Source organism: Coregonus lavaretus (assembly GCF_964263955.1).
Source record: "Coregonus lavaretus genome assembly, chromosome: 25".
NCBI lineage: Eukaryota > Metazoa > Chordata > Actinopteri > Salmoniformes > Salmonidae > Coregonus > Coregonus lavaretus.
The window spans coordinates 39,772,236-39,784,735 of NC_140012.1; the positions used below are offsets into that span (position 1 = coordinate 39,772,236).

At 47.4% G+C, this 12,500-nt stretch overlaps 2 protein-coding genes across 3 annotated transcripts in view; one reads left to right on the forward strand and one right to left on the reverse strand.

Annotated features, from left to right (window-relative positions):
* The window catches only part of LOC311100866 (Na(+)/H(+) exchange regulatory cofactor NHE-RF1-like), a 46,126-nt gene extending 42,275 nt beyond the window's left edge, over positions 1 to 3,851 (forward strand). For both annotated transcript variants that reach the window (XM_084141863.1, XM_084141862.1), the window contains exons 5-6: positions 15 to 131; positions 2,149 to 3,851. In XM_084141863.1, coding sequence (XP_083997989.1) covers positions 15 to 131; positions 2,149 to 2,301 — 270 coding nt within the window. In that variant the 3' untranslated portion in view covers positions 2,302 to 3,851. The remainder of the gene's footprint in view (positions 1 to 14; positions 132 to 2,148) is intronic.
* A 91-nt stretch (positions 3,852 to 3,942) lies between these two features.
* LOC311100910 (caskin-2-like) overlaps positions 3,943 to 12,500 on the reverse strand; it is a 29,502-nt gene continuing 20,944 nt past the window's right edge. The window contains exons 9-14 of the mRNA XM_084141894.1: positions 11,044 to 11,129; positions 10,858 to 10,968; positions 10,475 to 10,576; positions 10,076 to 10,214; positions 7,339 to 9,685; positions 3,943 to 7,217 (exon numbers count right to left, since the gene is read on the reverse strand). Coding sequence (XP_083998020.1) covers positions 7,121 to 7,217; positions 7,339 to 9,685; positions 10,076 to 10,214; positions 10,475 to 10,576; positions 10,858 to 10,968; positions 11,044 to 11,129 — 2,882 coding nt within the window. The 3' untranslated portion in view covers positions 3,943 to 7,120. The remainder of the gene's footprint in view (positions 7,218 to 7,338; positions 9,686 to 10,075; positions 10,215 to 10,474; positions 10,577 to 10,857; positions 10,969 to 11,043; positions 11,130 to 12,500) is intronic.

Genomic DNA, 12,500 nt, shown 5'->3' on the forward strand with positions numbered 1-12,500 from the left:
TCATATTTCTACAGCTGGATGGTAAGGTAGCAGTCGAGGTAAAGCCTAATGTGTCCGTCAGTTTGTCTACATCCAGCACCTCCTCCACTGCCTCTCTACCAACATCCGCTGGCAGCACCCCTCCACCAGAGGTACTAGTGTGTGTGTGTGTGTGTGTGTGATGAGCAGTCAACATTTTTATCAACGGAATATGTAGGAACGCAAGGGTAAAATCGGGGTGTAGATATTGGCGTGGACGAACAGTAGATGGAGGGCTATATGGAAGCTATATGGAGGGGTCTATGGAGGGGTCTATGGAGGGATCTATGGAGGGGTCTATGGAGGGGTATATGGAGGGGTCTATGGAGGGGTCTATGGAGGGGTCTATGGAGGGTCTATGGAGGGGTCTATGGAGGGATCTATGGAGGGGTCTATGGAGGGGTATATGGAGGGGTCTATGGAGGAGTCTATGGAGGGGTCTATGGAGGAGTATTTGGAGGGGTCTATGGAGGGGTCTATGGAGGAGTCTATGGAGGGGTATATGGAGGGGTCTATGGAGGAGTATTTGGAGGGGTCTATGGAGGGGTCTATGGAGGGGTCTATGGAGGGGTCTATGGAGGAGTATTTGGAGGGGTCTATGGAGGGGTCTATGGAGGAGTATTTGGAGGGGTCTATGGAGGGGTCTATGGAGGGGTCTATGGAGGAGTCTATGGAGGGGTATATGGAGGGGTCTATGGAGGGGTCTATGGAGGAGTCTATGGAGGGGTCTATGGAGGGGTATTTGGAGGGGTCTATGGAGGGGTCTATGGAGGGGTCTATGGAGGGGTATTTGGAGGGGTATTTGGAGGAGTCTATGGAGGGGTCTGTGGAGGGGTCTATGGAGGGGTATTTGGAGGAGTCTATGGAGGGGTATATGGAGGGGTATTTGGAGGGGTATTTGGAGGGGTATTTGGAGGAGTCTATGGAGGGGTCTATGGAGGGGTATTTGGAGGGGTCTATGGAGGGGTCTATGGAGGGGTCTATGGAGGGGTATTTGGAGGGGTATTTGGAGGAGTCTATGGAGGGGTCTGTGGAGGGGTCTATGGAGGGGTATTTGGAGGAGTCTATGGAGGAGTCTATGGAGGGGTATTTGGAGGAGTCTATGGAGGGGTCTATGGAGGGGTATTTGGAGGAGTCTATGGAGGAGTCTATGGAGGGGTATTTGGAGGAGTCTATGGAGGGGTCTATGGAGGGGTCTATGGAGGGGTCTATGGAGGGGTATTTGGAGGAGTCTATGGAGGAGTCTATGGAGGGGTATTTGGAGGAGTCTATGGAGGGGTCTATGGAGGGGTCTGTGGAGGGGTCTATGGAGGGGTCTATGGAGGGGTATTTGGAGGGGTCTATGGAGGGGTCTATGGAGGGGTCTATGGAGGGGTCTATGGAGGGGTCTGTGGAGGGGTCTATGGAGGGGTCTATGGAGGGGTATTTGGAGGGGTCTATGGAGGGGTCTATGGAGGGGTCTATGGAGGGGTATTTGGAGGGGTATATGGAGGAGTCTATGGAGGGGTCTATGGAGGGGTCTATGGAGGGGTCTATGGAGGGGTCTATGGAGGGGTCTGTGGAGGGGTCTATGGAGGGGTCTATGGAGGGGTCTATGGAGGGGTCTATGGAGGGGTCTATGGAGGGGTCTATGGAGGGGTATTTGGAGGGGTCTATGGAGGGGTCTATGGAGGGGTATTTGGAGGGTATTTTGAAAACCCAGTATAAGTGGGAAGGGTAAGTCGTCACCATCATCAAGGCAAGTATTGAGAAGACACAAAAGATGACTGAGTCTTATTATAATGATGAACGTGAATATTTACATATCAAAATATAAATACAAATATTCTACAGTTTTACATGACTTTATGGCCTCTCTTGAGGTGAAAACAGTATAAGTCATGTAGTTTTATAATGCAATTCTACACATTTTGTCATGAGGCTGAGAGTAAATGTTGCTGTTTTAAAGCTAATTTCCTGCAATTCTACACATTTTGCCATTGCTTATGTTCATATTCTATCTGGGGGGGGGCACCCCAACCTTTTTTTATTTATTGAATCGACCTGTTTTGAATATTGGGGGGTCCCTCGATCCTCCGTGGCAATTTTGCGTATGGAGTAACGCATAATGTTCTCTCTCTGTGTGTGTAGGTACAGGTGGCTCCGGCTAAGGAACCTGATGCAAGCCTCGCCCTCAGCATGTCTCTAGCCCAGGCCAAGGAGAGAGCTCACCAGAAACGCTCATCCAAGAAGGCCCCTGCCATGGACTGGAGCAAGAGGAACGAACTCTTCAGTAACCTATAAATCACACGTTTCCTTCCGTCTTTCTCTGGCCCCTCACTCCCTCTTTAGCTCGGTCGCAAGCAGACACAAACACACACACAACAATGTATGATGTGAACAGTGTTAATATTTTGTGATTTCATGTGCTAAGTGAGGGGTTTTCCATTTTTATTTAAAAACAAATTGAAACGCCACTCCTGAATAAGAAACAATGTAATTAACAATTTAAAGATGGAAAAACAATGTACAGTTTACATCTAGTGGAGTAGAATGATGAAGAAATAAAAGATGATGGGATATATGGAAAATAAGAATTAACATATTGCCAGTGAGTAATCGATCTAGTGATATGGTGTGTGTGTGTGTGTGTGTGTATGTATATCATAAGGTGTGTCGAATCTTATTGTGTCTATCTGCAATCTGATTGGTTGCTGGTCACAATACTTCCTTGTAGAATCACGAACTAGCCAATAGCAAGCTGGGACTGATTGTGCTTTTGTGGATGAGTTAAGATGAATCAAACTATTTTCCAGAGACTTTCATGCTTTATTACTTCTAAGGGCTGGATTCAGTCCGTATCGTGGAAGATCCGCGTTATAGCTCGATTTTCAAGTTAAAGGCAATGTTCCTGCGTTCGCAGAGACTGCATTCACAGTAAACACTGTATATGTCGGCTCAATCTGAAATGACCTTTACATTTTAACCTGGATCTTCCGCGATACGGATTAAATCCAGGCCTTACAGAATGACTAACAATCTGAATTTTTAGCAATACAAGACCATTGTCTGACCATTTATCGCTTAATGAGAGGTCTACACGTCTGGTTAGCAGATATCACTGAATTTGTTCAGGAATTGTATCATTCTAATGCTGACCACAGGTTTACTTTGTGGTGTGATGTTTTACAACCCTCTCTTTTTTAAGATGTTGACATATCAATTCTTAGAATGTAGAACTCATTCCGGAAGGGGAATTCAGAATACATGAGATTCTCTGTTCTAAATGTGACAATCATTGTTGGTCATATCATGCATGGTTAAAGGGACTGAGGTATGTGGTTCTAGATTTTTTAACCCAAAGTAAACCATTGTTTCTAACTGTAAAGTTGAAACATTCCTGAGTTAACAACCTGTTCAAACCGGTGTTCAAGCATCACTATTGTAAAATCCTACGGTATTTTTATCGTCGTGATTCAACATTTCTTCCTGCCATTGTCTCAACGTTTTACAGAATGACGAGATTATTTTTCATGTTTCTTTTATTAGATTTGTACATAAATTTCATGAGGAAATTGTATTTTGAGTGTTGTGTCTTAAAGAAATCCTCAATTTGTTTGAAGACTGTTCTAGAATCTCTCTGGGTTGAATGGAGTGTAAGCCTACTGTATGTGTGTCAGTTAGCTCTGGTCTAGGGCGTTAGTGTATCAGTCATCTGAACCACATAAGCCCTATAGTATAGACCAGGGATCAGCTCCAACTCCGGTCCTGGAAAGCTACTGGCTGCGTACGGTAGAAGGGCTGAGTTGTCAAATGTCTTGAGGATGACTGTTATAAATGTGGGCTCAAACATGTCTTCGTCTTTCTTTTTTAACGTGTGTGTGAGAGCTAGAGAGAGACAAGGCATACTCTGTGGGATCTCAAAGGAAAACGACAGTGTTTAGGTATAAATTCTCCTTTTTAATGGTATAGTAAATAGTAACCTGATGAGTAAGCAGGTGGGCGTGCATCAGAAACAACACAGACCAATCAGCAAGTCAGGAGCTAGTGCTCTAGAACAACAGAGACCAATCAGCAAGTCCGTGATCTAGAACAATGTTCTGATGTGAGAATGAATCCTAGAATGTTTTCTGCTATTCCTGTAAATACAGCGTAAACATATTGTACTTACTCTAACACTGTACTTAAGGCTAACACTGTACTTAAGGTTAAGGTTCTGTACAGTACGAACAGTTTAAGAATTAGTCATAGTTCACCCAAATCACATAAATTAGCATTTGGAGACAGTGGTCAGGTAAACAAAACCAAAGCATGCATTGCGGTCTTACATTTTACAGGGTAACGAAACCAATATGTAATCTGGGTGAACTAACTATAGGTATATAAATTCAGTATTGATGGGTATTGTACTGCATAATCTGACTATACTGGCTGTTTAACGCTCGAGTAACAGTAACTATGGATGCGTCACAATTCCCAAATGACACCTATTTACAATTTAGAGCACTACTTTTGACCAGGGTCCTATGGGTCCTGGTCAAAACAATAGGGATTAGGGTGCCATAAAACAATAGGGATTAGGGTGCCATTTTGGACGCAACCTATCTGACAAAAGTACTAAACAGTGCATGAAGCAGAAGCAGTGACGCGAGAGAATATTGAGCACAAAACCGTTACTCAAAAATATCACAGCTATATAATGACTACAATGCTATAATCGTGGGATTTTTCAAATCATGGAATTTTGTTTTATGAACGATAATATGCATACAATATTGTTGACATGACAGAAAAGGTGCATACAGACTGATGGATGAAATACAAGTTCATATTTGTTTCTTTTAACTCCACACGAAAAGTCAGTTGATGCAGTGATTGTAACGGAAGCCGCTTTCTCTCTTCCAAGAAACAGTCACTGAAATGGGCCCAACTCTGCCTCCTTGTGTTTGGTTTTGGGGGTGGCACGGGGTTAACAGAATTCAAGTGGCAGTTACAGTTGCAAAACAAGTGCAGGAGCAGCACTGGAAACACAAAGTTACAGATTGTGCCTTTAACTAGGTCAGAGTTTACTGTAGGTTACAGTAGTACAGCTGGGTCCAATGCAGAGAAGTCTGATGCTATGCAGTGGATTAGAACCATCCAAGCCTGTTCTACTGTAATGTATTGGTGTGTGTATACTGACCTCACAGCCGACACACAACATATTGCAACACCTTCCACAGCTCAGATGGACCTGAAGACTTGTGCTCTCATTTGACAATAGTGCTTTACAAAGTATCACTGCCCCCCCCCCCCCACTCTTTGGAGGGCAAACACTGGATGTTTTGGTAAACCATAAATACAAACATACATGCATTTTAATATAGATAATGTCATAAATCTTTGAGATAAATTGAAATGTTTCTCCAACTCGCAAACAATTAACAAGAATATAGTATACTGAATAAAAATATAAACGCAAAAGTGTTGGCCCATGTTTCATGAGGTGAAATTAAAGATCCCATAAATGTTCCATACACGCAAAAAGCAAATGTTGGTTACATCCCTGTTAGTGAGCACTTCTCCTTTGCAAAGATAATCCATCCACCTGACAGGTGTGGCATATCTAGAAGCTGATTAAACAGAATTATCATTACACAGGTGCACCTTGTGCTGGGGACAATAAAAGGCCACTTTAAATGTGCAGTTTTGTCACACAACACAATGCCACATAAGTGTGAATTTTGAAGCACGCAATTGGCACGCTGATGGCAGGAATGTCCACCAGAGCTGTTGTCAGAGAATGTAATGTTCATTTCTCTACCATAAGCTGCCTCCGTCGTTGTAGAGAATTTGGCAGTACGTCCAACCGGCCTCAACTGCAGACCACGTGTAACCACGCCAGCCCAGGACCTCAACATCCGGCTTCTTCACCTGCGGTATCGTCTGAGACCAGCCACCTGGACAGCTGATGAAACTGAGGAATATTTCTGTCTGTAATAAAGCCCTTTTGTGGGGAAAACTCCTGGCTCCCCAGTGGGTGGGTCTGGCTCCCAAATGGGTGGGCCTATGCCCTCCCAGGCCCACCCATGGCTGCACCCCTGCCCAGCCATGTTAAATCCATTTATTAGGGCCTATTGAATGTATTTCAATTGACTGATTTCCTTATATAAACTAACTCAGTAAAATCGTTGAAATTGTTGCATGTTGCGTTTATATTTTTGTTCAGTGTATATTACATGTTAACATAAAACTTTTCTAATGACATAGTAACTCCTAACATCACGTATAGTATATTTTGAAGAAAATAAATGCTCCCTTTGTTAAGACAAATAAATGCAAAGTAAAAACAAATTCTTACTTTTCAGTAACATTGAAGATTCTCATGTTAAGAATATTGACACACTTAACATAACATTGGGTAAAGTTTAAAGACGAGAATATGATATAATTTACAATACATGTTAAAAATGGACCCTTATTCCCTTTGTGGTAAAATCGGGTTGGCTCAGAGCAAAGCTGTAGCATCTGTCATAAACCCGTGCTCCATGTCATAAACCCGTGCTCCATGTCATAAACCCGTGCTCTATGTCATAAAACACAGTAAACTGTTGTGTGTTATTGTGCTGTCTTTGCCTAGCGAAACTATTGATCCAGGGTTATGCGCTCCAGTTTAGGCAAGTCCCGATGTGTGTGTGTCTCACTGATGCTATTCAAACAACAAAAATCCACAGGTGTATCGTCGAGTTCAGTAAGTGCTTGCGTTGAAATTCTGATGACATCATAAAGTGTGTGTGTGTGTTTAGGACATACAAGTGCAGTCAGAGGTTCTCCACATTGTGCCTCCCTGCTCTCCTCTCCCCATTTCTCTCCTCTCCCTTCTTTCACTTTCCCTCACTCTTCCTCTCCTCTCCTCTCTCTCCTCATACTTTCTCTTATCCACCCTATGAAACATGCAGATCAGTGCATCAGTCTAATCAATTCTACGGGTGCATCCCAAATGGTGCTCCCTATTTCAGGGCTCTGGTCAAAGAAGTGCACTATAAAGGGAATAGGGTGCTATTTGGGACGCACCCTATGGATCTGGCAACCCAATCATACTGGTCCTATTCAGGTTGCCTTGAGTGAAGTGAAGAGGAAGGATTTAATCCAACATGGCATCCAGCTGGTCGGCGAGGTCATCAAACATGTTGCCGATGTCATCCAGGATATTCCCTGCTGCTTTCACTGTGCTGCTGCCACTGGAAAAGAGAGAGGAGAGTGTTAACACAGTGTGTGTGTGTGTGTGTGTGTGTGTGTGTGTGTGTGTGTGTGTGTGTGTGTGTGTGTGTGTGTGTGTGTGTGTGTGTGTGTGTGTCTTACCCGTCAGTGCAGTCAACCTGAGCCATTTTCCTCTCTACAACATCCAGCGCTGCCTCCAGTGACCTGTTGGTCTCATCCAGCCTCCTCTGAACCAACACCTCCGAGCAGGCCTCACCAGCCTGGGTCTTTCCTGCCAGGCCTGGAGGCCCCGAGGTGTGGTAGGATGGAGGGGGGGCTGCCTGGACTGTGGCAGATGGGGCAGCGAAAGCCAAACTCTGGACCACATCGAGAGTCACACCAGGGGAACGGGCTTTAGGGGCTGAGGTTATGGATGAGCAGAGCTGGGGAAGTTTAGAGGCAGAGACGGTGGCAGGCGTCTGATTCACTGGCCTGGATGTTACTGTTCTCTGCAGACTGCCTGCTTTGGTTGCTGTTACTGGTTTCTGTGGATTGCCTGGTATAGAGGTGGTTGTGTGTGTATTTTGGCTGGCTGTTACATGTTTCTGTGTGCTGCCTGTCGCTGTCTCCTGTTGACAGGCTGGTTTAGGGTTGAGGGCAGGTTTGAGGGGAGGGCTGGTTGGTTTGGAGGACAGAGGTGGTCTCTGGCCTTTCCCTGTCGATCCTACTCTCTGTAAACTGCTCCCTGACCTCACACCTGCTTCCTCCTCTCGCTTGTCTCTGTTTGTGTGTGTGTGGAAGCCGTTGGACCGGCCGTGTGTGTGTGGCTGTGTGTGTCCGTCATCTTCGCTGACGGTGAAGATCTCGTCCAGTGTGTGTGTGTCCCGGTCTTTGGGCTGGCGGCGTCGTTTGACCGTGTCCGACTCTTTGAGGTTGAACTCAGGGACCCCTAAGGTCTTTGGGGCCTGCATTGTTTGGTCTTCCGGAGAAGCCTGGGGTTGGATTTCAGGGTCTGACCGGAAGCCTGCTCCCATCCTGGGCCGCTGTTTGATGGTGAGGTTGCCCTCCTCCGCGAAAGGGAGGTTCTCACTGGAGCTACTCTGAGGTGATGTAGAGCTTTCAAATACTGAACCCTTCTTCCTCCCACTCTCCTCCTCTTCTGGGCTTCTCTCTATCCCTCCATCTCTATCCCTCCGCTCGCCCCCCATCCTCCTCAGGCCCCCCAGCCCCAGAGCGGGTACAGGTTTGTGGGAGGCGAGGGTGGGGGTGCGAGGGGAGGGTAACACTACCCCATTAGAGGGGCTGCCCCTGGGCCCGGACCCCTGTAGCCTGGCTGCGATGCTTCTCACACTGCCTGCACTCTCCGTCTCCACCCCTCCCACCTCCACCTGCCCTGGCACTACTGCCGCTCCTCCTGATTCGCTGGCCTGGCTGCCACTCACCGAGCTCATCCTCTTAGGTGGCGGTGGGGGCGGGCCTTTGCGGCGAGAGCGGACAGCGAATGAGTGGCTCCGGCTGATGTGGCGTTGGACGGCGGAGGAATTTGATTGGCCGCGGCCTGGTTTGCGTCCTAGTGTGGCGTACGAGGGAATGGTCACCGGGGGAACGGATTCCTGCAGCGATGACTCGTCGTCTTCCGGTTCTCCATCTGACAGGGCGTAGCGTGTCAGACTCTGGGTGCGTTTCTTAGGGCCCTTAAGAGCCTCTGTGTTGAGGCCTAGTCCTGGGAGGGGGACTGCTCCAGCCTGGGGCTTGGGTAGACCACGCTGGCACAGATAGGTGCCTCCTTCCTGGGTGTGGTGGTAGTTGAAGGCCCTCTGTGTGGGTGAGGCCTGAGGAGAGGGGGAGGGGGGAGAGGAGAGGGGGTGATGGGCAGGGGACTGGCAAGGTTTGGGTTTACTGGGCACAGGCAAGGCTGGGTAGGCGAAGCGGGGCATCGTGCTGGGGGTGAGAGGAGGGGTGAGGGGGGTGATGGGTAGTTTAGTGGGGGGCTGGGGGTGGCGCTTCTGGTCTGACCACACCTCTGTGGGTCTCTGTCGGTCTCTCCCTGAACTCCCTCCTCCCCCCTGTCTCCCACCTCCTCCTCCCAAGCTCTCGTCCGAGCGACTGTACGCTCCAGCCGATGCCAGAGTCTGTTGGTGAAGCTCTTGATAATATCCCGGAAAATTCCCAGATTTTCCAGAATTCCCAGATCCGCGGGAGCGCGTTCCGATGCTCTCCTGGCTGAGCGACAACGGCGACACCACACCCCCCACACCCATCCCAAACCCCCCTATCCCCCCCCCTCCTCCTGTGCTCAGCTCGCTGTCATGGAAGGAGAGGAAGGGTGTCCTGGGGGTGTGAGGGGTCGGGGGGCAGCAGTCGGCGGGGATCTCGGGGGGCTCGATAGCCACCAGTTCCAGAGCCGTGGGGGGTTTACGCCGGAGCATGTCGGAGCCGTTGGCATGGTGATGAGTACGATGCAGGTCGCATAAACGCTTCACGGCTAACATAAGCTTCTTCTGATGTCCTGGGGTGCGAGAGAGGGGGGGGCGAGAGAGAGGGGAGGGAGAGAGAGAGGGGGGGGCGAGAGAGAGGGGAGGGAGAGAGAGAGGGGGGGGCGAGAGAGGGGAGGGAGAGAGAGGGGAGGGAGAGAGAGGGGAGGGCGAGATAAAAGAACACAAATTCTAGAAACACAAATTGCAGAAAACAAATAACTTTATGAACAGTTATTTTTGTATACAAGTGGTTAAAAAAGGTTGATAACTGGTTGTCAACACCAAGGCTGTCATATTGACAAGGGGGATGTGTCCAAGAGCTCTCACATACACTGCAGACGTACAGATGCACTTAAACTAAACAATGTGACCTTGCAATGTGAAGTGCATCTGTGCGTCAGAAGTGTGTGATGATTTCTTACCCAGCTTGGTGATTCCTATCTCTGATAAGTCTTCCCAGGTGATATCCTTGACGATGCTGATGGTGTCATAACCATTCTCACACAGTCTCTTCTGGTACTGAGGGAGACCGATCGCACTCAACCAATCTGACAGCTCAGACTGACAGAGAGAGAGGGAGAGAGGGAGAGATGGACAGAGAGAGAAGACAGAGTGACGGTGAGCTTGTTGACCAATAGTAGTACGACAAAAGACAGTTACTGCTGATTGTAAAGCTCTACATGAAACATGAAGAACTCATTAATATTAACAACAGACTACATACACTACTGCACAACTAACTCTCTCTTTCTGTGTCAAAGGCCTGTCGTCATCAGCCAGAACTGTGTACATAGTTCAAAGGTCATGTGGCAGTCTCTTACAGGGATGTAGTCAGGCAGCCACTCTGGGATGTTCAGGTTGCCTATCTCCATGGAGATCTTCTTACGGTGGCCTGGTTTGGTCACACCGATGGCTGTTAGGTCCTGGAGAGACACACACCAGGTTAGAAAACCCCCACGACTAGGCTGCCAATGATACAAATGACTACAGAACACATTTATCCATGCTTATTTTATTTTGTTGACCTAAAAAATAAACAGAGGTAAATGTGTATGCAGGAATACGTTTGTTTTAAATCTCAATGCCACAAAGAGAGACATTGTAGAGGTGTGTGTGTGTTAATATCTCAGTTACTCTCAAATGTGTCAATCAATTAAGCGTAATCAATAAACGTATGAATGGGTAATAGAATCCAGTGTCTGACCTCTGGGGTCATCCTACTGATAGTTAGTACATCGTATCCTGCTGTGAGGAAGTTAGCAGTGTAGCTCTCCAGCTGGAACTCACACAGCCATTGGTAGATGGTCTCAGAGTCCTATAGACGGAGAACAGAGGGGTTATCACTCAGACACGGGCAAACGGACTGACGCACACACCATATTCAACTTACTCTGCCCACCAGGAGTTGATCTGGACGCATGAAGCCACTCTGTTCCCCCAACTGAGTACCACCACTGACTTGATGACGCAGACCACCTGGGGAGATAGAGCGAGAGACAAGAGACAGATTACAACTTTTATCAAATGAAATGTACACAGCTAACAGAAAGCATGAGGAAGGACTGAGGTGAAGGTGTATTATCTTGTAGATCTTGAGTATTATCTTGTAGATCTGAGGGGCATGTCAACAGACCGATGTCAGATCTCTCCTCTCTCTTTCAGCTGGGACAATGGTTTTGATATCTCCCTCGATCCAAACAGGTCAGGGCCCCCACCCCCCCAACCCCCTTCCGGGTGAAGAAAGCACCTGAGAGAGAGAGGTATAGAGCAAGAGGGAGAGAGGGGCCCCTCTGTACACACCTCATCAATCATCTACCCTACATCCAAAACACACATGCTTCTACTCCCAAGGCAGGCAGGGAGAGAGAGACAGCGACACACACACAGAGAGAGAGAGAGAGAGAGAGAGAGAGAGAGAGAGAGAGAGAGAGAGAGAGAGAGAGAGAGAGAGAGAGAGAGAGAGAGATACAGCGACACACACACACAGAGAGAGAGAGAGATACAGCGACAGACACACAGAGAGAGAGAGAGAGAGAGAGAGAGAGAGAGAGAGAGAGAGAGAGAGAGAGATACAGCGACACACACACACACACACACACACACACACACAGAGAGAGAGAGAGAGAGAGAGAGAGAGAGAGAGAGAGAGAGAGAGAGAGAGATACAGCGACACACACAGAGAGAGAGAGAGAGAGATACAGCGACAGACACAGAGAGAGAGAGAGAGAGAGAGAGAGAGAGATAGAGAGAGATACAGCGACACACACACACAGAGAGAGAGAGAGAGAGAGAGAGATACAGCGACACACACACACAGAGAGAGAGAGAGAGAGAGAGAGAGAGAGAGAGAGAGAGAGAGAGAGACACACACACAGAGAGAGAGAGAGAGAGAGAGAGAGAGAGAGAGAGACACACAGAGAGAAAGAGAGAGAGACACAGACAGACAGAGACACAGAAAAACAGTCCCATAGTGATACACTGTATCTAGAAGCTGGGTGTAGCAGAACTTTATCTGTTTACAAGACTACTGCCTAAACCGCACCATTCAGTGATTTCATCAAGACAAAATGTGTTTTTAGTTGCTGATTATTCTTGTATGTAAAGTGACTTTGGGTGTCTTGAAAAGTGTTTAAAATAAAATGTATTATTTTGTATTATTATTAACAGGAAAAGTTATGATGCTAGTATGAAAGGACTACAGTGCAGAACTGGTTGATTAGGACCGCGTCTGTGCCCGTCCTTACACATGGACATGATTATACCCAACACCACCGCTGGTTGGCTCTCTGTTTATCCTAATTGTTTACCCTGATCATCACAGCACTGTTCCACTACTAAAACACAGAG